General features: G+C 43.0%; 1 protein-coding gene across 1 annotated transcript in view; it reads right to left on the reverse strand.

Annotated features, from left to right (window-relative positions):
• CSMD2 (CUB and Sushi multiple domains 2) overlaps positions 1–27,053 on the reverse strand; it is a 579,918-nt gene that overhangs the window by 54,095 nt on the left and 498,770 nt on the right. The window contains exons 43-51 of the mRNA XM_033115124.1: positions 25,773–25,950; positions 24,268–24,413; positions 13,485–13,565; positions 12,888–13,001; positions 11,503–11,691; positions 8,956–9,102; positions 6,103–6,291; positions 1,367–1,552; positions 358–552 (exon numbers count right to left, since the gene is read on the reverse strand). Coding sequence (XP_032971015.1) covers positions 358–552; positions 1,367–1,552; positions 6,103–6,291; positions 8,956–9,102; positions 11,503–11,691; positions 12,888–13,001; positions 13,485–13,565; positions 24,268–24,413; positions 25,773–25,950 — 1,425 coding nt within the window. The remainder of the gene's footprint in view (positions 1–357; positions 553–1,366; positions 1,553–6,102; positions 6,292–8,955; positions 9,103–11,502; positions 11,692–12,887; positions 13,002–13,484; positions 13,566–24,267; positions 24,414–25,772; positions 25,951–27,053) is intronic.

The following is a 27,053-nucleotide window of genomic DNA, read 5'->3' on the forward strand; positions in this document are numbered from 1 at the left end:
ATCCCTCCTACACACACTTCCATTACGGATCTTATCACACCCCGTTCTCACTGGGTCCTTCTTCGTCTGCTGCTCCTTGCCGCAGGAACCACAACCTTTTATCTTTATACCTCACAATCCCTGGCACGAATGTTGAATAAATGAATTAGTGGATGGTCACCTGGACAAAGGCAGCTTTTTGATAAGATGACAAGATGTTAAGAACTTCCTTAAAGGAGTAGGCATCCCCCCAGCTCCTGATTCTAGGTGAACGTTCCAAACGGGGTACGCTGCAATCCCTGGCAATCCCCTTGGTCTCCCCCTCCCCAGTCCCGGTAGGTGGCACTGCGCCAAACCTGCCCACCCTCCTGGGCTTACTTTGGCAGGTGGGCATAGAGTTCCCCAGGCTCCATTTGCCGTTGGCCTGACAGCGGATGACCCTTTGGCCAGTGTAGTAGTAACCAGGGTCACAGATGAGCATTAGCTGGGCCTGGAACTGGTACTGCGTCTCAAAGATGAGCCTCCATCGGCCGTGTTCCACACTGATGCTGCCAATATCCGGGCAGGTCACAGCTGGGGAGACGGAGCAGCAAGGAGGCTTAGTCAGTTAATTCTGGAAGACACTGCAAGAGTCTGGGGGCTGGCGGTCAGTAACGCAGTAATGATGAATCCAGGAGTCTTCAATCCCCAGGAAGGTTTGGTAATGAATGAAGTGGGCTGGGTGGGGAATGTGGCAAACTGGGGTGTGCAGATTTGTCCCCCCCAAAAAAAACAGGGAGGTAATACTCAGTCAATGCTGCTTGTTGGATATGAGACTGTAAATTCTATTTGTTCAGATCTTCACTTTTCACGAAAAGCTAGGAATGTGGATTTTTACATAAAATTTCCTGAATTTAATGTTGGGAAGCAATTCAAAATTTTTATAAAGCACACCATAGGCCAAAGAAACAAAACAAAACAAAAGAAAAACAAAACTCTATATCTTCAGACTGGATATGGCCTATTAAGCTGCCACTTTGTGACTTTGGCCTAAAAGTTGAACTATACCTCTGTCATTTTAGGGTTTTGTGATCAAAGGACATTTGGGCTAACTATTGGTTCTAATAGCTTTTCCATCCAAACAGAAGTGGAACAGGTCATTCCTAAGTTCTATGATGATTTAGGGAAACATCTCAGGGCACAATGGTCTACAATACTTTGATAGCAATTTCAAATGGGAACCTAAGTTGGTAGGTGACACCACTCACCTGTCTCTGCTCCCTGAATCCCCAACCTCCACGTACACGGTTTTTCTCATTACTGACTTTCTAGCTCATTTGTTGCAGGGACCTTTTCAGCTGTGTACCCAGCCCCTCCTTACGCCCGCCTCCATTGCCCAAGGACTCACGGACACACTGAGGGGGAACATTGTGGTTGCTCCATTGGCCTGTCTCCAGACACTCTGCTGTGGCCTCGGCACCTGCCTGGAGGTGGTAGCCTTCGCTACAGCTGTACACAGCCTTGGTCCCCACCGTGTATTCTTTGCCAAATACCATCCCATTCTTGGGAGCCTCCGGAAGCCCACAGGAAAGAGCTAGGAAAGGGAAAAAAAATGTCATGAGCATGTCTGCTTTAAGATGGCGTTCTGAGAACATACTTTTTCTCTTCTCTCTTCCCTGAGACCCTAATATAATTATAGTAAAGACTAATAAAAGGAAAAATCTTTGTAACTAAAAAGAAAATATGAGGATCACCAACAGAGGAGAGGTCAAAAAAAAAACTTTGGAAGATGAAATGCAGATAGAAGTGTGTTGATGAATTAAATGGATCAAGAAGCTGCAGACCAAAATATGTATATGGGGTGAGACCATTTCTCCATCCCTCCCCATAAATACAGTGTAGAGACATTCAGGCATCTGTTCTCCAAATTAAATAGAGTTTTCTTTCCCATTTGAGGAGAAAAAACAACAACAAAAGAACCCAAAATTGCAATGACTCCCTTGGGAGATTACAGGCTGCTAAGGTGTCAGCTTGTATCCCAGAGTACAGCTCTTTTTAATTCTAGGACTTATGGGCCCTCAGCCTAAAGGCTGGCCCTCTTCCTGCTCATCTCTGCAACACAGTCAACTCACCTTCTTATTCATAGGAAAGAGCAAATGGGCAAAGATATCTGTATGTAATAACAACAAAGGTAACCCACATTTGCTACCTGGAAAAATCAACCTAGCTTTTACTTTAAAATGTCACCAATCAAGGATCACCATGCATTTGAAGAAAACCAGCAGCATGAAAGACATAAACATAAGATTAAAAATAGAAGAAAAAGCCACCTTTAGAAAACAGAGCTAACTCAGGAAATTGAAGATATATAACCTCTGAACTTCTGATTAGTAGTATCTTGAGAAAACCAAGGTAACGTATTTATAAATTGAGGACAGAGTGCTTTGAAAAAAGAACAACAGAAAAGAACAAGGAAGCCCTCTTTTATATTAAAAACATGATTGCCCAAATAAGCATCCAATAGAAGGGCTGGAGATGAAACCTAAAGGGAATTTCCCAGGATGTTAGACCAAAGCGACTGAAAGCACAGAGGATCAGTCCAGGAGGTCCAACGTCTACCGGGTCAGCGTTCCAGAAAGAGAGAACAGAGAAAGTGGAGAGATGGAATTAGCACACATGAAAATTTCCCAGAGCTGAAGAGAAACACAAGTCTCCAGCTTGAAAAGGAGCCAAAGGGATGTAAAGAGAACCATTCTTAGATACACCATCATGGACTATCAGAAGACCAAAGACACACAGGAATTCCTACAAGTTCCCAGAGACTAAAGATGAATAAATAAACAAAGAAAACAATATGACATCCCTGTGAAGGAGTGAGAATCAGACTGGCATCAGACTTCCCATCAGCAACAATGGATGTTCAAAGATAATGGAACAATGCCGTTAAGTTTCTGAAGGAAATGATTTGTAACCTAGAATTTTACCTAGTCAACCTACCAAGCATGTATGAGGGCAAAAATAATGATATTTTCAGACATTTAAAGACTCAGAAAATTCATCTCTCATGAACACTTTCTGAGGAAGTTACTTAAGACTATACATCAAAAGAGCATGAAAACCAAGGAAGGGCAAGGTGGGATATAAAAAAAAAAAAAGCTAGAACAAACTCAGGATTATGAATAAAGGAATCTCAAGGTGACAGCTCAGGAAAGGTATGCAGCAACATGGCCAGGGTCGTTATTTGATAAGGAGTGGGGTAAATGCTATGTTTATTGGAGGAATATATATTACTTAGGTAAGAGTAGCCTGTGTGGTCTTTGAAAGAAATTAATACTTATAAACCATGCTTGCCCTTTGAAGTTCAGGAGCAATTACAGATAGAGAGAAATTAATCAGAGTACCAACTGCTGTCCCTCACCCATTCCCACCTCTGTAACTAGTCTAGAGCTCAGATCTCCTTCATTCAGAGCAAGAATAAGCTTGAGCAAAGTCCCATCCATACTGGCTAACAATGATGCTTGATGCCACTAGAATTTCCAGAACCAAGAAGAGGCATAGGACTAGGGTTCCATTATACGGGGAAAGATGAGCTTTATAGAGGGAGATGGGTTGGGATACCAAGATGGAAGAAGGATTCAAAGACTGGACGTGGGACCACAAGAGGAGGATCAGGAACAGAAGGAATGAAGAAATAAGGGAGTATTTGAATATGATACCATGTTACTGCCTGAATAGCAAGCCTTGAGCTCCTTCAGTAGCACTAGATTAGCCAAATGGTCATATCTGATCGACTAACTGCCCCATTTCCTTGAACCCTTGGGAAGAAATACTTAGATCCCCCCTGACGTTTTGCATGGGGAGCCAACGTGAAGACAGCAGGTTAAGAAAGTGGGCAGCAGCCACTTCTCACTGCCCCTGTTCCGGTCCTTTCCTTGTGGCTAATTCAGAGGACAACAGATAACTTCCCAGACTTGACAGACTAAAAGCCTGTCTCCTGATCTCCATCTCAAAACACAGTCTCCCCAAACCCAAGGGAAAAGGGACACTTCCTGCGGGTAGGAGGAGGGGACAGAATCACAAAGTATTTGAAGCTTGTGGTGGAATGTGATCTCTGAGAAAGAGAATACGTATGGAGAGAATGGTCTCAGGGAAGGTGCAAGGGAGCCGTAGGAGGCATAGAATCTCCAAAGGGATTTAGTATATTTTTTATATATTTATTATATTTTTCGGTGGAGACAAAGGGATTTTTCGGTTTGGAAGCAGCAATTGGGAAGAGAAGAATGCCAGGCCTTTCCTGGCCTTGGATTACGTGGGAAGTGGGGGGATTAACACCCTCCACTTGAAAGGGCCACAACATCCGTGTTGTCAGATGAGAACCACAGGCTCTGTGGAAGGAGGAAGTGAAGAGAATCCTCTGGGTGGTGACCACGGGTAAATGCTTGTTGGCCATGGAACCAGGCATCCAGAGAGCACAGAGGGAATGGCTGAGAGGGAGGGCATCAGAGGGAAGCTTGGGGTGGGGATGGGGAGAAGAAGAAGCACAGAGCAATACGAGGATGAGTGAACAGAGCCCACAGGGGCTTACTTTGGGGAAGTGACAACAGATAAAAGAGATGGGTGGCATGGGGGGGTTCCAACTGGAGCTCCGGAAAAAAAAAAAAAAGACTTATTGTCTGTGTTGACAGAATTAGAGAAATGAAGACCAAAGCCAAATGACATTTGCCATTTATGGACAGTCAGTTCTCTGTGACCTGTGCTGAGCGCATCCAACAGAATATTAATGACATATTGTTTCTGCTCTTTGAGAAAGCTCAGGCACAGACGAGAATGTTGTGAGGGTCAGAGATGACAGATGTCATTGAGATGCAAAGGCATCACGCGAGGGACCAAAGAATAAAAACATCAAATATCAATGTGATTTCCTGTTTTTGTGTATATAACTGGCAAAGTTCTTTCCTTTTTCTAAATGCAGTCATCATGTCGAGAACATGGAGGAAAAGATAACTTTCACAGGCCTCTGGTGGAAATGAAGATAAACTTTCAGGAGGGCGTTAAGTAGCAAAAGCTGTAGATTTTGCATAGGTTATGATTCCACATCTCATGCTTGGTCATTTATTTTAAGAAATAAATATGGACGTTCATAATGATGGAATTATAAAAATTTTAATAGCAGCACTGTTTACAGTAGTAAAAACATACAGAAATTCAAATGACCAACAATAGGATAAGACTTGAATAAACGAGCTTTTCTATACTGCTACGCAACCATTGAAAATATGATGAGGAAGTATATTTAAGTACACGATAGATGTTAATACTGAGAATTCTGTATACTGATGATGCCACTTTTGTAAACAATATGTGAAAAACAAAACAAAGGAAATGTGCTGAAATGTTAACAGTGGCGACCTCAATTGATAAGATTATAGGTCATTTTCATTTTTTTCTTTTGTATCATCTAGTTTTGTTTTTTCTCCCCCCAGATTTCTAGTCTGAATTTACATTCCTTTGAGGAAAAAAATCCCATAGATTATCAAAGGCAATGCATGCAAACTGTCCGGTATACACCACGGGCTTGACAGCATAACTGAGTACGGTGGTGGTCCCTGTTCCACCCTGCTTCCCTCACCTCCTCCAGCCTGGTGCTCCAGCCAGCCCAAACTGCTGTGCACGTCTTCTGCTCTCTCAGTCTTGTGCTTTTACACATGCTCTTGCTGCTGCCTAGAATGTTTGCCTTGTCAATGCCTGGTGCCGGACTCTCCTTGTTCTATGAGCCCAGGCCCAAGCATGCTTCTTCTGGAAGCCCTCGCGAGCTGCCCAGAGGAAGTAGGTAGGGTCCTTGTTACGACTGGGCTCCCCCAACACTGTTTATACTCCTCAGACAGCACTTCCTTCCTCTGTCATTTCGCATTTATGTGGCCAGTACCCATGTCCCTCATTGCTCTGACAACACCGAGACTGTGTTTCATGCATATGTATATCCCCAGGGCTGGGGTTAGTGTGGCTCCTCAACATACACCTCCTGAAAGAACGAAGGAATGATCAGTGATGAAACCCACATTTAGAAATGACTGGTCTTCGGACAAACCCAAGATGTGAGTAGGTTCCGAGCCACCTGTTATCCCCTTCCGACCTGCTTCTCACCTTGACAGAGAGGAATGGCCTCACTCCACAGGTGGTAGCCCTGGGGGTGCCGGGTACAAATGGCCATGCTGTGTCCCACCAAGCGGTAGCCGGAGTTGCAGCCAAAGTGGATAGAACCTCCGGGCTGGGTGCTGGTCTGGCCCATAAGGAAGCCATGGAGTGGAGCCCTGGGCAGGCTGCAGTAGGGGGCTGAACAACAAGAGGAGATCAGGGAACCACGCACAGGTAGGAGGACAGACGTGCTCCTTCCTGCATGTCCCGCCCCCCATTTCCTGGTCTTCGCAGCCTCCAGGTCCACTGCTATTTAGGAAGGTCTGAATGGTTGACATTGCACTTGATCTTAGCCAAAAGGCCGAGAAGCGATGAATGGTTGACATTGAAAAATGGCCAATCAGTTTAGTAAAACCAAAGAAAAGAAAAGAAGAGGAAAAACTTGAAGAACTGGGTCCCCTTTGTAGCCTGGAGGCAGCACTAGTTATACAGCTCAGTTCAGGCTCTCGAACCCTGTCAGTTCCCAATAGAACCCAATGGGGATGGTTCTCGAAGGGTGTGACTGCAGGGGAATCACTCTGGAGTCAGTCAGGGCTGCACAAAAGTCTGATTTCTGACCTTTTCAGGTCTGTGACTTGGGACACATTCCTGAAGCTCTTTCGACTCCACTTTCCTCACCTGTCTACTGGGATTGGTAATACTCACTTCATAGGTTTCTGGACCATTTAAATGCGATTGTGTTTGGGAAGCTCCCAGCCCGGCCCACGGTACTCAGTGCCTAACAAATGGTCCTGCTCCTTCTTTCTGTCATGGTGGGGGGGTGTGGAGGGAGAGGGAGCTGTGGCAATCCAGGACACAAAATCCACAGTCCTAATTCCCCCTCAATGTATCACTTCCACTTATCTCATTCACTCATTCAACAAATAGGCATCGAGTGTCTGTTATGTGCCTGGTGTTGTTCTAAGGCTGGGAACACAACAATGAAGAAACAGATACAAGTCCAAGCCTCAGAGAACTTGCAATAGAAACTCCTGCCAAGGGATCTTCAGGGAAGTTCCGTGAGGCTGAGAAAGAGGGAGAGCAAAGGAACATGCAGAGCACGCCCCCAATTGCCCTGCACGTCCACGCTGGGTCTCCTAGACAGGCATGGGTTCAGGGAGAATGAGGGTACCAGGCTCTTATCGCATCCTCCAACCGTGAGGTCCTCTGGCTTCTACTTGATGATCACATCGCTTTGTGGGTGAAGTTCGTGTTTTCAATACCCCCCTCCCAAGCCAGATGTCTTTCCTTGCTTCTGCTTTGCCACCTGTGTCTTGTGAATATTATATTTCCGTGCCTGTCTTGGCCACGAACAAGACTCTCAGTTATAAAATATACTTAATCACAGTGATAGAGGCATTTGCAAATTACATGCGTCTACGGTATTTTAATTAAGTACTAATTGTTTCGCCATGTAATTAATTCACTTTCCACTTGGCATATGTATTGTAATTACAACTGACTCATTACCCCCAAACATGTGGTTCGTCTTCAAAAACATCAAGGAAAGGGCAACGCCTTACTGGCTTGTAGTTCCCAGTTTAGCAACCAGCATAATGAAATGCTGCTCAACAGCTCTGTTTCCCTTTCGCATGAGCAGCTGCCAGGAACTCAGCTTGAATTTCCCTGAGAGGTACCTTAAGGTTTTTTTTTTCATCATGAGGAAACTGAGGCCTAGAGAAGTTAAGGGCCTTGTCTAATAATCACTCAGCTTGTTAGTGACAGAGCTGATCCCTGACCCTGGGGGGCTGTGGAGCCACCCCCTCTTTTGTGAGCATGGGGGGAATGGAATTTTGGGTTGATCTCGCAGAGGAAATGGACTCTGATGGTAAAGACCCTTCTCCTCTCCAGCTCTCCTCAGCTTCTTCTGGTTGGCTTTTTCCTGAAGCCATACCTAAGAGTTCTTTAAACCTTCAACTGGCCCACTAAGTTAGGGCTTGTCTTCCCAGTAGGTGGCCCATGAAGAGATGGACACGTGGAAACTCAGGCTGGCTGTAAGTTGACATTCTTTCTAACCCATATTCTTTAAAACTTTGTCCAACATTTGCTTGGAATGCAGGCCAAATGCCACCAGGGGAAAGGGTGCTGAAGGGGACCTGGTACACGGTCCTACTTCATGGTCCTGCTTCATCTCTGCCTCCAAGCTTGCAGAGCCCAGCCAGCAACTCACTAGGTACATTCCCCTTCAAAGTGGGATCCAGCAGCTTATCAAGTTTTCTTTCCAACTACAGACAATAATCTCCATGATGGGGGTTCAGATTAATTCCGTTTTCTTTGTCTCATTGCATTTCCAGGGATATTTCTCTGCTCTTTGTTGCCCTGGTCAGCCATCTGGCTTGGCCTTTTTGCTCTGACTCTGTGTATAAGGCACAGCTTGCAGAGCAGAAGAGAGGACTTAAATTATAGCCCATTTCTGGGCTGCCTGGTTAACATTTGCCAATTGCAAACCCAGGTCTTAGGGTGTTTCAGTTTTAAGGAACTTTTATTAACATTTCAACAGGGGTGAGGATAGGGTCATCTTGAGCCATTAGTAGATCATATATAATAAACTTATCCAAAAGACACAGGTTGGCAGTATAAGCAGAGGAGAAGGAAGAGCCTAAAAGCGGGGGAGAAAGAAGAAAAATGGGAGGCAGGAGAATGTCAAGGATCCTTGTGCAGCTATAGGTCAGAGAGGCTTAGAGGAGGAGAAGGCTGGCCAGTCCCCATGGAGGAGCTCTGCCATTGGAGGGTGTGGCCCATGGTTATTTGGGTGTTTGGGGTGATAAACTTAAGGGCCTCATGGGCTTTGGCCCTTCTCATGAATCTTTATGTTTTACTCACCTGAATACCGAATCTTAAAGCCCTTCCGATTGTAGGCGTGGTCAGACGACCAGCGCAGGTACACAGAGTTGCTTGTGCTGGTGACAATCAGGGGAGCTGAGTAATTCCCACTGAGGGCTTTCAGCAGAGGACTTTGTCCTGAGGGACCTGGGATAAGAGTGCAGGACACAGGACACAGACTGTCAAAGACGTTAGACTGGAACCTTTTCCTGTACCCGCCTCCAATTTCCCCTCCTTAAGTGAAGTCACGGAAGCTGGGAATGGCGGGCTGACTTGGTCAGACTCAGCACATGCTTTTGTCCTTCCACTCCTCTCTCTGCACCCACAGGCACCGCTCTAGGTGCTCGTTCCTTCTGAGCCCTAAAGCGGTGCTCCATGAAGTGACTGCCAACCCACAGGAGTTGGCGGTTGAGATGAAATCTATCTGCCATCTTGGGTCTTCCCAAAGTCAAACACACAGTTAGTTAATGGAAGAGTTGGTTTCAACCTGGGAACTTCTTCCACCTTGCCACCCTGCTTCTCTTGTACGTACTAAAAACAGTTAGTACCTTCCATATAGGAAAATATTTATGAATGAATATATAACAATAAAGCTAGAAGAAAACATCAGGTCTTAATATCATAAATAACAGAGCTCCCCAACATTCCTTTCCAAGGCTCTTCCAGAAAGGCCTCCCTCTTCTTTTTTCCTACCTTCAATGCCTGGGAGTACATCCTGAGGGGGTTGGTTCAGGGGAGGCGGAATCTAAAACTGGACAATCCGAAACACAGGATTTATCACCCTGGAAACAGCCCTGAGTGATGGTTCTAATATGCTGTTGAGGGAGCTCTTGGAAGCTTGGCAAAAGTAACAGACCCCACGAAACAAAGCAGAGCCATCAGAACGGCTGTGACAAAATATGAAGGAAGTGGTCAAGAGGCTCAGGGAAGGAACATGCTAGGATAGGTCTGCCGTGTGAGACCAGAACGCCCACTGGCTGCCCATGTCCCTCAGGACATGCCAGTTCCAAAAGCGACAAGGGACACACTGGTGAGAGGTGAGAGCCAGCATCGCCGACAAGCTGAGAAATGGCTGTCCTCAATGGATGGGAGGAGATGTCACCACAGAACCTGGCTTCCGAGTACTGACGGGGATGAGAAGGCATTAGAATACAGAGGCCAGATGGAAGCACCTAGCAGTCAGAAGGGAGGTTGGCATAATTACCAAAATATACAGCAAGGGTGGAACGGCAGCTGGGAGGGCCTGACCTGCGGGATCTAAGGAGATGACTCACAGAACAACATACTCCTAAGGGCAAGATGGATGGGCAGCCAAAAAGTATGAATATAGGAACAAAACAGGTCAGAATATATAGCCAAAAGGGTGAGGAGGAAAGCTAACGCAGTGGAAAGTTACAATCCCTTGCCCAATGTGGACATAATCCAAGTTTCATTTCTTACTCCAAAACACTTTGGTTGAACGAGAGGCTGGGTGCCCGTGAAAAAGGACCCTACAAAACAACATCAGTTGTATAGCAGTGGTTCCTCCAGTCCTTCCCGCAGAAGGCCTACCACTATTTACTCAGCTAGCTGAATATTGGAGAAAAAGGAATGTCCAGTTAGTTCGAAGACTTTTGGATAGAGTGTGAATTGATGCTGGTACCTGGGGACCCAAAGCACTATCATGGCTCCTTTATTAGAGCAGGGCTGTCTGAGGGCTGGGGTTGGTAGTAAATGGAGTCCCGGCCCAGGTCCACCTCACAGTACAAACTTAACCAAGTCGTTAAGGTACCAGAGTTGAGGTACCAGACGTAGTCTATTCATTAGAGCAGATTAACACAGCCTCAGTTACATGGGATGTCGTTACTGATCTAGCAATGCTTTCTTTTCCATACTGGTCAGAAAGGAGGAACATAAGCAATTTGCATTCACGTGAGATGGATGAGAGCATACGTTTATGGTTTTGCCTCAGAGCTATGTTAATTCTGCTCTCTGCCTTTATAGACTATGCAGAGATGTAGGCCATCTGGACATCCTATAGCATAGAACACACTGGTTCTCTATATTGATGACATTGTATTAATTGTATCTGATGAGCCAGAAGGGACAATTAGTGCAGATGCTTTTGCAAGACACATGCACTCTAGACGGGAAGAGAGCAATCCCACAAAGATTCAGGTGAAATTTTTAGGGTCCAGGGGTCTGGGCCATGCTGAGACATTTCCTCCAAATTAAAGAGCAAGTTCTTGCACCTTTTTCCTCCTACGACCAAGAAGGAAGCATGATGTTTGTGGACTCCCTAGGGGGTGCCGGTATGACCCACTCATTGGCTGACATTCAAAGTGCTAGCTCTGGGTAGGAGTTAGATGAAGAAAGAGTTCTGTATGGGCCCAGGCTGCAGTAAGAGCAGCCCTGCTGCTTGGGCCATACTACCCAGTAGCTTCCATGGTACTGGGGTTTCTGTGGTAGAGAAGATGTGTGGAGCCTCTGGAGAGGTCTCATTGGTACGTTGCAGCATAGACCCCTGTGGTTCCTAAGCAGAAGGGAATGATACAGAGTATGACTTACCATCAAAGATCTCAAACTCATCATACTGCTTCTCACTGAGAAAGTACTCCACTGTGAGGGAGATGTTATATTCGGGCTCTACTCTCACCAGCCAAGAGCAGGTCTGGAACTGGGGATAGCTTCCTGGGTAGCTTTGACTCAGGATCACACCTGTGGAGTCTGTCAGAAGCTCATTCGTTGGGCAGTGCACTTGGAGAAAGAGAGAGAAATACCAGGTACATGGGATGGAGAAGGAACGAGGCCCCAAACCTGTGCTTTTCTGTGGTACAAAAGACAACCATTGGAAAGTCAGTATTTGAGCATTCAAAAAGACCCCAACATTCATCATACTCCTCCAGGGCAGGAGGTGACTTCAGATTCTGTGTCAATGTCACCACATTGCTGAGACTCAGGCCTGGCCAGAGTCTCCTTGGAGCAAATCAAGGAGTTTCTGGAGCCGAATGCAGGTTAAAGTTCACTTTTATTGGGGCTGGTTTTTTTGGTGATGGGCCGATCAGCTCAACTGAAATAAACAGTTACTGAATTTCTCAATTCAGTATTGGGGCAGCCTAATTCTGGGGCTTGTGGCTTCTCTCTTCCCCACTAGGAATCCACATTGCAGATTCTCTCTACTCCTGCTTTTCAAAAGATGGGGAAGAATCTGACCTGTTCCTCCATAGACTATTAAATATTTGTTGGGAGCAATAGTGTTAGAAGCAGTAGTCGGGCCAGTAACAATAAAAATAGCCATCGCTGAGCAGTTAGGACATGCCAGGCACAGTTCTAAAGTGTTACACTATTAACTAAGAGCTACATGATTAACTCACTTAATTCTTCACAATAAGCTTATGGCATAAGCAGTATCATTATCCTTATTTGACAGATGAGAAAACTGAGGCACAGGACAGGTAGGTATCTTGCCCCAGGTCAGATGCCTCCTGAGAAGAGAGCACTGTTTTTGGTCTTAGTTGGGATAAACTGGTGAAGTGAAGTCATCTTCTGCCAAGGAAGGCATCACCCTGGAGTGAAGACAGCTGTGGTCTCTCAGTTGCCTGGTTCGGCACACAGGACCTCGAGCTCATTTACAGCCCAGTAGGGAAAGGTTGGTGTATTGTGACCACCCCTCCCCAAGGTCCCAGAACACTCTCCTTCGAATAATCAGTATGTCACTTCCAGGGAATGTCAGTTAGAAAAATGGAAGACAGAAATGAATGTGGCCACGATAGCTAATTCCTGGGCTTGGACGTAGGAGCAGGGCAGAGAACCTATCTAGAGCAATCATGTATTCATTCATTCAAACAAACATTCACCATGTGACCTCGTCCTTCCTGGCCAGGGACTGGGAATGAAGAGAGGGCTGTTTGGGGGGAACTCCAGACCCATGAGGCATGGCTCAGTGCAATTACCTTCACATATTGGGGGAGGGCCTTCAAACTGCAGGTAAGTTCCAAGCTTGCAGGTCAGGATTTCATTTCCTACCAAGGTAAAGCCAGGGAGGCACCTGTAGCGTACGATGTCACCTGTCAAAGAGAGACCAACATGAGGATTCCCCAGAGAGGTCTGGGCAGGGCTGAACAGCACCCCTTAGCCCAGCAAACCCACTTCCAGGCAAGACGATTAGTGGCAGGTTGTGTTCTGTTCAGATTTAAATAACGAGCGCAACTCCAATCCAATGACCCAGACAACTGCTGCTCCCCTCTTCTAGATCAGCTTTGCTGAGCCTAAGAATGTTTTCCCATTCCAGGAACTTTTTATCATGTCTTGCATGGGTTTATTTCTCAAAAACATACTGACTTGAATCACAGAAGGCGACTTTCCTAGCTCCTCTGCCCGGGTATGGCAAGGAGGAAGAGTGAGTGTAGCTGGCATAATACCAACCCTCTTGCACTGGGCCTATTGTTTCTCTCCATGGATGGGAGGGAGAGGTGAGCCCCGCTGGCTAGCCCCTACCTCTACCTGGCCCCTCCTGGCCAGCCCCCTGCTGCTGGCTTGGGAGGTGGTACCTATGTTGAATTCTTCATTCTCTGTGACGACTTCAGCATTGGGGAGGATGGTGGGAGGAGGGCATTTGGTGAGTGGATAAGCTGAAAAGACAAAAACAGGTAAGTCAGTGTGAGAACATCCTTCTTGGGGCATGTAGTGAGTCATTCATTGTTCAGTGCTTCACTTTCTGACTCTTCATTCATTTACAGAGCAGATATTAATGAGTATTTATCTGTACACAGAGCAAGTTTAACCAAGCACTATTTTGCTTATCTGCTGTCATCCTTGTTTATTAATGCAAAAACCAGGAACCATATATTAAGACTAACAAATAAGGAGAGAGAATCTAAGAAGGCAGTGACAGTCACTGGCAGTGAAGAGAAGGGGAGAAACAATTTTACTGAACACCTACTACGTGTCAGGCACTTTCACACGCTGCCACCTTGAATTCTCACAATAGCGGATCCCCCTGCGAGGTGTTCTTCCTGTACTTACGAGGAAGCTGAGATTCAGAAGGGTTCAGTTACTTCCCGACCACACAGGAAGTAAGTGGCACAGGCAGGATGTGAATCCAGCTCTGGCTGCTCTCAAATCCCGTATTCTTTGCACTACTCAGCATCTAAATATTGTGTGTGGCCTGTGTGAGTGCCCGCGGAAGTCAGCTTGTTTATCTACTGACTTTCGCCTAAACACTTCTGGCTTCAGTGGATTTTCTAAACTGGAAACCATCCTCTGGGCGGAGACTAAATTGCGTGTGGATGGTGTGAGGGAAATTTTTGTGTGGACTCATAACTTGGTTTTCATTCATTACCTGGCTCATGGCTAAGCGCTACATGAGTGTTAGCTGCGGTTGCTGTTATTATTATTATCATTTTCAAAGTCACCTCAATCCCTGCTATGTTTTTTAAACAATAGCATTCTTCCTTTAAAAAATGACAAATGTAATACATTGTCATTAAAGAAAATATGAGATTTTCTAAGAAAACAGCAGCAGGAAAATAAAACTCATCCATAGCCCTCTTAGAGATCACCACTAACACTCTCCTATAAGTTCTTAGAGTATTTATTCTCTGCACATACAAATGTTTTCTCTTACAAAAGTTGCATCATGTTTTATACTTTTTGTTGATTCTTGTGTACTTACTATTCTATTGCAAGAATTTCTCCATGCAATTAAATTTCTTCAAAAACATGATTAAAATGACTATAGGATATAATTATACGATCTACTAAAATTTATATAACAAACACTCTATCGTTAACCACTTAGGTTTCCAAAGTTTTGCTGTGTAAAATAACGCAGCGATGGACATCCTACTGTATATACATCTTTCATGATGGTCTTTTCTTTTCTCTTTTTAAATGAGGAATGATTAAAGTGTATGAACTTTTAAAAGTATAGGCATCTCCTACTGAATGTCAGTAATCCATTCCTGGAAATCAGATATTCTCTGTAAAGATGCTAAGGAGGAGCCTACTTCCAATTATTTTGAATGGGGAAAAAATTATAATGTATAACCCAAAAAGTTTTTAAAACAATAAAATACATACATATATATACAAATGCATATATGTATATGTGTATTTGTATGTGTGTGTGTATATATATATATATACATATATGTGTGTATATATACATAATTTATACACTTATACACACACACAGAGGGTGCCAAAAAAATGTATACAGATTTTAAGAAAGGAAGAAAGTGTATTAAAATTACGCCGATAATAACCACTTTGAGCACCTCGTGTAATTGCAGAAGTCAAACGTGACTTGTATTCATCTTTTGTTATCAGTATATTTTGAGTATTACAATTTTAATACCGTCTTTTCCTTTCTTAAAATGTGTATACATTTTTTTGGCATCCTCTGTATATATGCAACAAACCATCATGCTAGAAATGATATACTGAAAACACCACTTCATGATCACCCAACAATTAATACAGTTGTAACAAAACAGCAGGTCTATGCACTGTAACACAGACACTTTGCAAACTGCACCAGAAACAAGTGCACCATGTGAACCTATTCGGCTGGAGACACTGTAAAGCCCTAGGCAGAAACAAGGGCTCCAGATGAAAGACAACGGGATTGTGTGCAGGACAGCTATAGGTGGTAGAGTACAGCTCACAGAGAACATGGTCTGTGATAACTGGCAGGGCCAGCAGCATCTGGGACACACATTCCAGATAGTTACAAGGGATTGTACCATTTTACTGACTGTAGCTGGAATGTAACTCAGGATGTTATCTGCATATAGTTTTATTTAAACTGTTGTATTATGTTTCGAGGATTTAACTTTAATTTTTTTCTACAACCGTGCCAGGAGAAAAACGTATTGAAAGATACGTAAGCTTTATGAAGTGTGGATATTAAAACCAAGAGGCACCCTTGGGGTAACCAAGCAGGTTTAACTTTAATTTAACATAAACCAGGGAGAACCATGACTGCATTGGATGCATGCTTCCATTTCTCTGTTCAGGAAAATTGCTTCAACAGACACCAGCAACACAGCATCCGTTTCTCCAACACTGGGCACTATCCTTCTTCTTCCCCCCTCCCCCCCCGCTTTTAAAAATTTTATTAAATTTATTGGGGTGACATTGGTTAATAAAATTATATAGGTTTCAAGTGTATAATTCTATAATACATCATCTATATATTGCATTGTGTGTTCACCACCCAAAGTCAAATCTCCTTCTGTCACCATATATTTGACCCTCTTTCCCTCCGGTAATCACCATATTTTTGTCTCTGTCTATGAGTTTTCGTTGGTTTGTTTGTCTTGTTCGTTTGTTGCTTTCATTTTTATTTCCCTCATATGAGTGAAATCATATGGCTCTTGACTTTTTCCGTCTGACTTATTTCACGTGTTGTCACAAATGGCAGTATTCCATCTTTTCTTATGGCTGAGTAGTATTCCTTTGTATGTATGTATCACATCTTTGTTATCCAATCCTCTTTGTTTCCATGTCTTGGCCACTGTGCCTAATGCTGTAATGAACATAGGGGTACGTATATCTTCTTGAATAAATGTTTTAAATTTTTCTGGTAGAACCCAGAAGAAGGACTGCTGGGTCACATGGTAACTGTATTTTTAATTTTTTGAGGACTCTCCATACTGTTTTCCATAGACACTGCAACAATTCACAGTCCCATCAGCAGTGTATGAGGCTTGTTTTTTCTCCACAGCCTCGCCAACACTTGTTATTACTCGTCTTGTTGATAATAGCCATTCTAACAGGAGTGAGGTGGTATTTCATTGTGGTTTTGATTTGCATTTTCCTAATAGCTAGTGAAGTTTAGTATCTTTTCATATATCTGTTGGTCATTTGTATGTCTTCTTGGGAGACAGTGACTCTCGGGAGAAGTGTCTGTTAGGTCCTTTGCCTATTTTTTAATTGGACTGTTTGTTTTTTTGTTGTTGAGTTGTATGAGTTCCTTATATATTTTGGATATTAACCCCTTATCGGAGGCGCTGTTTGTAAATATATTCTCCCATTAGTTTGGTTGCCTTTTTGTGTTGTGGATGGCTTCTTTTGTGGTGCAGAAGCTTTTTAGTTTGATATAGTCCCATTCATTCATTTATTTTTGCTTTTACTTCCCTTGGCTTTGAGGTCAAATTCATAAAATTCTCTCTAAAACCAAGGTCTCTAAGTTTAGTACTTATGTTTTCTTCTATATTTTATTGTATCAAGTCTTATATTTAGGTCTTTGATCAATTTTGAGTTAATTTTTGTGTATGGTGAGATATAGCAGAGTAGTTTCACTTTTTTTTTTTTTTTTTTACATGTGGCTTTCCAATTTTCCCCACACCATTTATTGAAGAGGCTTTCTTTTCTCCATTGTATATTTTTTACGCCTTTGTCGGAATTATTTGCCTGTATATATGTGGGTTTATTTCTGGTATCTTAATTGTGTTCCATTGTCTATGTGTCTGTTTTTCTGTCAATACCATGCTATTTTGATTACTGTTGTTTTGTAGAATATTTTGAAGTCAGGGAGTGTGATACCTCCCGCTTTGTTCTTTTTCCTCAAACATTCGACAAGATACAACATCCATTTATGATTAAAACACTCAGTAAAATGTGTATAGAAGGAAAGTACCTTAACATAATAAAGGCCATATACGATAAACCCTCAGCTAACATATCATACTCAATGGTGAAAAACAAAGTTCTTTCTCTAAAATCTAGAATGAGACAAGGATGCCCACTCTCACCACTGTTATTCAATATAATCCTGGAAGTCCTCGCCAGAGCAATCAGGCAAGAGAAAGACATAAAAAGTTTCCAAATTGGGAATAAAAAAGTAAAATTGTCACTTTTTGCAAATGACATGATTCTTTATATAGAAAAGCCTAAACACTCCATCAAAAAACTATAAGAAACAATAAACCAATACAGCAAATTTTCAGGATACAAAATCAATGTATAAAAATCCATTGTGTTCCTATATACTAACAATAAAATTTCAGAAAAAAAATGAAAAAATAACTCCTTTTGCAATTGCAACAAAAAGCATAAAATACCTAGGAATAAACTTAACAAAGGGTGTGAAGGACCTATACACTGAACACTGTAAGACAGTCTTAAAAGAAACTGAAATAGACACAAAGAAATGGAAAGATATTCCATGTTCATGGATTGGAAGAATCAACATAGTTAAAATAGCCGTATTACCCAAAGCAATATACAGATTTAATGCAATCCCCATCAAAATTGCTATCATTTTTCTTTCATCAGATTCATTTAATGATCATTTATTGAAAATGACTCTAAGTCAGGCACTGTGTTAGCTGCTGAGGATGGAAGAGCAACTAGACATAGTCTTGCCCTCACTACATTTAGAGCCCATTGGGGGAAACAGTCATCAGTCTTAATCTATGTCAACTTGATAAACAACCAAAAGAACAGAATTTCTTTTCTTTTAGTTGGCATTTGTTAACCAATTCGGTTAAACATTTTTCATATGTTAATGACTATTTGCATTTCTTTTTAAAACTCTCTATTCATGTCCTTTGCTCCTATTTTTCTTACACATTTGAAGGACTCTATGTATATTTAAGATTGGAGAGAGAGGATGGATCTTGAGAGTATAATGCTAAGTGAAATAAGTCAGTCTGAAAAAGCAGAGAACCACATGATTTCACTGAACAACAAAAGAACAAGACAAACAAACGAGAAACAAAAACTCATAGACACAGACAATAGTTTAGTGGTTACCAGAGAGTAAGGGGGGTGGGGGTTGGGAGATGAGGGTAAGGGGGATCAAATATATGGTGATGGAAGGAGAACTGACTCTGGGTGGTGAACACACAATGGGATTTATAGATGATGGAATACAGAACTGTACACCTGCAATCTATGTAACTTTACTAACAATTGTCACCCCAATAAACTTTAATTAAAAAAAAAGACTGACTTTTGCCTCTTAAATATATTTATCCAATTTATCATTTGTTTATATTTATTCATGGCACTCTTGATTTGTAGAATTATTACATTTTTATTTAGTCTATTTTCTTTTCTTTTTTTAATTAAAGTTTATTGGGGTGACATTTTCAATGATTTGCTTTATAGAGCTTTTTAAAAATTTGATACCTTCCATTCTCAGCCTCATGTTTACCTTTAAAACATACCTTCGAAAAACTTCTAAGACATATTTAACTTTTCCAGAAAAAAATCAATAAAATGAAATCACCTAAATACAGCCTGGATATTTTATATTTTGTGGTTACTAGTTTAATCAGGTGATTTCCCATTATATTTTAAAAGTTACACTTTAAAAAAATTATAAATTTTGCTCAGTGAGAAAGCTGGTGAAATACTGCAAAGCAATAAAACAAAAACTCCCCAAATCCCACCACCTGGGCATAACCAGTTAGCATTTTGGTGTATAACCTTTGATCTTTTATAGACAACCTCCCTTCCCCCAAACACACACTGCATCTACCACGTTATTGCTGCAGAACTCCAGGGCAGGGGACATTTAAGATTCCTCCGTTTCATTTTGTCCTTATCCTCCTTACTCCCCTTGGGGGTGAGGCACTGGTATAGCTGAGCCAGACTCCAGTATGTTAACATGCTAATTAGTGGGGAGGGCTCATTGCTTTACATCAGGTAGCAGTCAGCTCAACAATAACCAGTGCAGACCAGTGTAAGAAAGAATATTGTATTCTTTCTTACTGACTCCTTCTGGATATGTTTTCTCATGCTGATGGCTGTGCTGGATTGGCCTCTCATTTGAAGCTTTTAAAGCCAAATTAATTTAGGGAAAAAAAAGTGTGATTCATTTCACACTGTTCAGTTCCATTCACCAGATGACTCAGGGCTCTGCATTTGGGTTTGCGGTCCAAGCCCAGATAATATTAAAATGGTATTTTTTTTTTTTTTTTTTGACCATTGTTCCTTTTATCTCTCTCAAGAACCTCACAAGGTGGGATGGCTGCAGTCTAGGTTAGTAGTCCAGAATTACTATATCCTTTGGTTATACCATCAACTGAACTCCCAAAATCAATTGCTTTTGTTTACGTTATAATACAAAATAAACATTTTCATTAATCAATGAATTGTGTGCACTATACAGTTATTACCATATCATTGATTATATTTTTTATGCTTTACTTTACATCTCCTTGAGTATTTTGTAACTGTCAATTTGTACCTCTTAATCCCTTTACCTTTTTCACCCTAACTTCCAGCCCCGTCCCATCTATCACCATGATACATCTAGTACCTTCCCATCTGACACCATACATAGTTATTATAATATTATTGACTATATTCCTTATGTTATACACTACATCCCCATAACTACTTTGTAACAACCAATTTGTACTTCTGTCTCCCCATTTTGGCTGCCTCTATGTGTTTGTTTCTATGTATTAGGTAGATCTGCAATGTCTCCTAGTGTTAATAGAGTGGCCTTATGTCAGGTGTCCTGTGGGACCCAGTGTTGCAGTCTACCTGGTCACCTGAGTTGGGTGCTCCAGGTGTGCCCCTTGTATGGGTTATGTGTGCCCTCCTCTTGTAGTTGAGCGTTGGTTGCTGTGTGCATGTCAGTGGGAATGATTCACCATCAGGCTGATTCATCCTGAGGGCTCGCCATGATTACAGTGGAAGAGCTGTGGTGCAAGGGCTGACCCTACAGAGCAGAGTTTGCTTTAGCAGGGCTCTGGTGCCTGCCCAGTCTGCCCTTTCGGTGTATCATCCTAGGAAGCAGCCGTGTGATGCTCTGTCTTGGGTCTGAAGCTGGCCACTGGGCATGCCAGCCCTGGGGCCTCCTGCAAGGGAATATGCTGCAGGCCAAGTTTAGCCTCAGCCTTTGCCCTGCCTTGCCACAAAGCAATCTGCAGGTGGCCGGCACTGTGCTGGGCTTGGAGGTGTCTCGAGAGGCCAATCTGCAAATTGAGGCCGGCTGTTGCTAGTGCTGGGCTTAAATCTGCTCAGCCAGAGGTAGGGGACATGTCAAAGCCAGATGCTGCTTGTTTTGGGTTTTGTGAACCTTTGAGAGATTTTAGGAAAGTCCACAGCATGAGCTAAGACTGGTTGTTTGTATAGAAAAGCCACTGGAAGCAGTTTGGGTGTGCCCAAAAGTTGGGTGGGGTGTGGTCTCAGGGAATCACTAGGGCAGGGTGGATGAAAGGTGACGACCAGTTTGATGAAGACTTACCTATTGGAACTCTTATTTTTCTGATTATCAAAGTCAATAATCCAATATCTATTGATTCTTCCCAATGAAACACAAGGATATTCCCTTTCTCCTATCCTTCTAACAACTTGGGCATTTGTTAATATAAAATTATTATTTTTAAACTTTTAAGAATTACTGTATTTGCATTTTGTTTTGAATCTATATTTTCAATTATTATTAGACTTAAATCTGTGATTAGCTAGTCAATGCTTCCCATTTTTATCTTGTCTTTTATGTATTTTTATATTGACTTATTCACTCATCCCTCAGGCAGTTACATCCTTGAGAAACAATTCAAATTGAGAGTATGGGTGATACTAATTTTAAGGTCTTGGATATTGGCAAATGACTGTCTCTTGCCTTCACATGTGAAGTTCCCAACTATTTTTTCCTTAAACATCTATAAAAATGCTTCCTTTATTTTCTGGAATCAAATGCCAAAAATAATTAGTCTGAGAATTTTTGCTTTTGGCTCCTTGTAGTTAACTTTTTCAGCCTGGATTCTAGTAGATTTTCTCTACCCGTCATCCTTATAATTTGAAAATTTGTCAGGCTTAAAAAAAAAAGTCTCCTGGTATACAGTAAGTTCTTTTATTCTATATGCAGAGGATTTTTTTTTTCTTTTTTCTTTTTCACAGTATATCTTTTGTTTACGCACAGGTTTTTCTTCATTTCATAAAAAATTTCTATTTCAACCTTCTGGTTCTTTTTTCCATAAATGGTTTTTCTCAATACGTTTGTTCTTTGTTCACTGGATCTCTTTATTAACCATCTTCTCCCCCATCATTTTCAAGTCTGCCCTTTTCCGTCTTTGTCTTGAGTTTTTCAGGCTTGTCCTTCACATCTCTGGATTGCTTTTCTATGGTATTGGTTCTGCTCTTTGCTGATTCTTATGCCAATTTAAATTGGGGCACTGCATTTCTTTCAATCCTTTTAAAATTATTTTGAGCAATCACAAAGCTATAGGAAAAGATGGAAGTATAGTACAACAAACTTTTTTCATGAACCAGTTGAAAGTAAGTGGCCAACATGATGCCCCATATCCACAGAATATTTTAGTGTGTGTCTCCTATAAGCAAGCACATTCTCCCACATAACTACAACACATCCATCAAAAGCAGGAAATAAACAGTCATGGGCTGCTACCATCTTATCCTCACATTCCGTTCAAGTTTTGCCACTTGTCCCAATAAAGTCCTTAATAGCAAAAGAATCCAGTTCAGAATCATATGTTGCATTTCACTGGCATGTGTCTTTAGTCTCCTTTAGTCTGGAACAGTTCCAAAGTCTTTCCTTGACCTTCATGACTTTTACACTTTTGAAAATTACATGCCAGTCGATTTACAGTATGTAACACTATATTCCACGACTCCTCTATTTAGGTTTGTCTGATTCTTCATGATTACATTCAAGCTGTGCCTCTTGGACAGGATTACCACAGATGTGATGCTGGGCTCTTCTCAATGCATCCTACCAGCTGGGGTACGATTCCAGTTTGTCCCACTACTGCTGATACTCACTTGAGTCACCTGATTACGGTGGTGTCCTCCAGACTGCTCCACTGTAAAACTAGCCTTTTTTCCCTCTGTAGTCATTGTGTGAGGAGGTAGTTTGGGGCTATGTAAACATCCTGTTCTTCATACACCTTTATTTAATTAAGTAATTAATTAGTTAATACCTGGATGGATACACATGGTGTCCTGGTTAATTCAACAAGTTACCATTTATTACCAATGTTAATTATTTTGATGTTCAAATTATCGCCATTTTGGTCAGTGGGAGTTCTTTCAGGTCAACTCTATGTCCTTCTGGCGTGTCTCCATCATTCCTTAGTACTTCCTTGCTTTCTGCCATAAACTGTTTCAGGCTTACCTTGTACTTTCTCTGTCCCAGCTTTGGAATTAGCCATTTCTTCAAGGAGCCATAGTTCCTTTTCATGGGACATGGTATCTATAAACCATATCGCACTCATCTTGGGCCATAGCTCCCTGGGAATGGCAGTTAGAGTTGTGCTATGGCCATGGTGGCGTATGCTGTTAACGTGATTATTTTTCTTTGTCTCTTTCACTATCTCTTCCACTACCTCTTAGGGCTGCATGTGTTCATGGTTCTATAAATGCATCTATGATGTAATAACACCGTACAGTCCCACCATAGCAGAAAGTGCAGAACTGAAAGAACCGGGAACAGAACTGGGATCCCAGTGTGTGGTTTGGGGCAAGTCCTCAAGCCTTCCTTGGCCTTCATTTCTTTATTTGTAAAGCAAGGGTAATAATATCTGCCTTATTACCTCAGAATTCTTATAAGTCACAAACTCCCAGCCCCTTATCCTACAGGTGAGGAAACTGAGGTCTCAAGTTGGGGAGAGACCTGCACAAGGTCACACATCTGGCTTAAGGTGGAGCCAGGAATAAAGTCAAGCTTTCCTGATTTCCAGTTCTATATGTAATGTTCTGAAACTTGTACACATGGAGGATTATTCCATAGATGGGTGAAAGCTCACTGAGAACTTTCTATAAGTTTTCCTAAGCTGTGTTCACTAGAATAAAAATGAGGAAATATCCAGGTCCATAACTTTGGATTCTTAGAAGAAAACTGTCTGCCGATAAGGACAAACCCACTCTCAATCATTCATGCTCCTCTTGCTTGAATTCCCCCATGAATTCAATTCTGCATAGTACTTCCTGTGACGTCAGCAGAGGTCCTGGATTCCGTTAGAGTGGAACAACCGTCTAGATGATTTTAAGGGACAAGCTAGGGCACAGGTAGATGGATAACCAGCCAGCAAGTTGATGTGAATGAGTGGGAAGAGAAGCCTCACTTTGCTGCCTCTAAGCTTGGACTTGACACCAAGGAGCAATGGCACGTGCCTCTCTGCCCTAGTGTTGTGGAGGAGGAGAAAAAGATACATTTATGGAGCCCTGTGCTGGGAGATTTCACATAACCTAACACATTCAATTCTCATAACTCTGAGGACACTGAGGCTGAGAAGCTATGTAACTCATTCAAAGTCACATGACTGGGAACGGTGGAGCCAGGGGTCAAGCCCAGCCGTGACTGGGGAGCCTGGCTCTTGCCACCGGCCAGGCTTCCATACTGACCAGAGAAGGCTATGGCGAAGATCCCACCTGTGGCCACATCACGGTGGAACTTGAGCAGGACCTGGTTGGTTGAGCTGTGCAGTATTTTCTTAGCCAAGTTCCTGGTGAAAACTCCAAGCTGTGGAGCTGTCTGCTGTGGCCCATCCCTGCAATAGGAAAGAAGGTCCTGGCATGTTACTATGGCTGCCTGCTCTACCTGGTGCCGTCAGTGATCTAAGAGAAACCTGGAGTGCGTGGCTATAACTTTTCTAGCACCCAATACTGTCTTTCCGCTAAACGCCTCTCTTTAATTTTTCCGAACTTGGTCTCCGAACAAAGTTGACAGAGTTAGTAAAGCCCACATTTATTTCTTATTCACCTGATTCTTCACCAGCTCAGTCTCCTTATCGGGCGCTTGGGCAACACTGCCACCAGAGAGGCATAAGCCATGGAGCAGGGCTGTGGGTCTTAGCCAATCCGAGGCAGCACTGGGACAGGGCTATGGAAGAGGTGCGGGAAGCTCATGCAACTATGTCTGCCAGCCCATTTCTTTGCCCCCAGGCAAAGAGACATAACCATGTTACCTTTCTGGGCAAAGGATTTCTTCCTTGGAAAATTATCTAGTCCCTTCCAACTGTTCTTAACTAGTGCCTAGAAATTAATCCAGGGAAGTCTGGTTACAGTTATCCATACCTGGGAATTTGGGAAAGAGATTCCCACTGTCCCCTATTGATTCCCAGGATGGTAGTAATCTCCAAACAAAGGAATTTAAAAATTACATCTTTGTCCAAAGATCAAGGGGTTTGGAAAAAACTGTCTAGAAAACTGTACTTATCAACTAATAATTTGTTTTCCTATTTTAAAATGAACTCAAGATATTCTAACTATATAACTCAAGGCTGAGCTGTCCAATTTGTAACCATTAGGCCACATATGGCTATTTACATTTAAAGTAATTAAAATTAAATAAATTTAAAATTTAAAAATCAGCTCCTTAGTCACTCTAGTCATATTCAAGTACTCAACGGCCACTTGTAGCTAGTGGTTGCCATATTGGCAATCACAGATACAGAATATATCCATCACTGCAGAAAGTTCTGTTGGGCAGTGCTGTGCTGGCTCAGCGTGAGATGTCCAGTGGGACTTCACAAAATTCTACTCCAAAGCTCTTTCATTAGTCTGGGTGGCTTATCTTAGGAAATGCAGAATTTTGGTTTAGACTCTGGAAATACTGGGAAAAGTCTGCATACCTATGACCACTCCCATTCACACCCGTTGGTACTTCCATGGAGCGCCAGCAGGAGTCCAGGCTGGGAACCACTGCTCTCCCATGACTCTCCCTTCAAGGGGTCATAAGGGCTAACTGAAGCTGACCCCACATTCCACCGTCTCTATTTGAAACCCAGGGGGCTGGCAGTCATGTAATTCCATTCTCTTGGTGTTCTGAACAAATAGATGGGTAATCCAGCTTAGAGCCCAGCTAATGTCCCTTTCTTATTGGCTGCTGACATGGCGTGTGGCCCTACCAGACGGTGATGAAGTCTCCGGAGGGCTCTGTCTGCAGCAGACTGAGGTTGAGGCGGATGCCATGACCAATGTGCACGGTGATCAGCCAGACACAGTCCTGGGAACTGGAGTATGGACTGGGGAAGCCAGGGGAGTACACAGTGCCATTGGAAGAGGTGATGTTCCCACCGCAGGGCACTGTAGGCAGGGAACACGAACACGTGAGTGCTGGAGACCACCCCTCCCACCCGAGAATTCAGATGACTTCCTAATGAAGTCCCAGCTCCCAGCACAAATCATCCTGTCCAAGGAGATCAGGGTGGGTGGGGAGAGGCGACGGGGCTGGGGATGGCCGGGCCTGGCTTTCTCCGTCAGTCCAAACACACCACGCCCCGTCTAGTCCTGATCTTCAGTGCAGGTGCCTCTATGGGCCTGTCTCAGCCTCTGGCCTCCCTCTTTCTCTCTCTCATGGATGAGACCTGCCCAGAAGGAAGGACACATGAAAGCTCTCCCTTCTCTTTGCCTAGAAATCGGGGTGGGGGAGCAGATGTTAGAGTCAAGGCTGCAGTACTCTTGCTGAGAAGAGACAAAAGGGAGTAAGGATATCACAGCAGATGGTTCTGTGGCATGGCACTCACAGTCCACTGGGGTACAGCCACATATACTGGCATCTACAGCATAGGGGCTGCATGCCATCAGTGTGGAACACCACAGCAACATTTAGGGAGCTCCTCATCTGGCTTTGTGATGGTGGGGAAGGATTTCTGGAAGAATCGACATTTCCACTCGGACCTGAAGGATGACAAGGGCTAAGCAGGAGAGGAGAGCAATGCTCTGTGAGGAAGGAATAGCATGTGCTGAGAACCAGAGGGAAGAGAACGTGGCACATGGGAAAACTGAAAGTATTTCAGCCTAGCTGGAGTGCAAAGTCTGCGAGAGTGGAGAATACCAGGAGGCACGTGGGAAGCAGGTCCTGAGGGACATGGCATGCTACATTAAGGGGTTCGGAATCTGCCCTAAGGAAGATGGGGATGCCTGGCTAACTTCTGAGTAGGGGAGTGTCAGGAGTATATTGATGGTTTTGAAGACTCACTCCAGCTACATTGTGAAAAATGGATTGAGGGGTGCAAAACTGAAGGTTGGGAGAACCTCATCTAAGTGGTTGCCTGGATTAAGGTAGAGGCAATGGATGCATTTGAGAGAAATGGATGCATTTGAAAGATAATTAGGATGTAGAATTAGGAAGACTTGGTGAACATGGTAGATAAGTGAGAGGGAAGATGCCCTAATTAAGGGCTGAG

The sequence above is a fragment of the Rhinolophus ferrumequinum genome, chromosome 9, assembly GCF_004115265.2.
Source record: "Rhinolophus ferrumequinum isolate MPI-CBG mRhiFer1 chromosome 9, mRhiFer1_v1.p, whole genome shotgun sequence".
NCBI classification, from domain to species: domain Eukaryota; kingdom Metazoa; phylum Chordata; class Mammalia; order Chiroptera; family Rhinolophidae; genus Rhinolophus; species Rhinolophus ferrumequinum.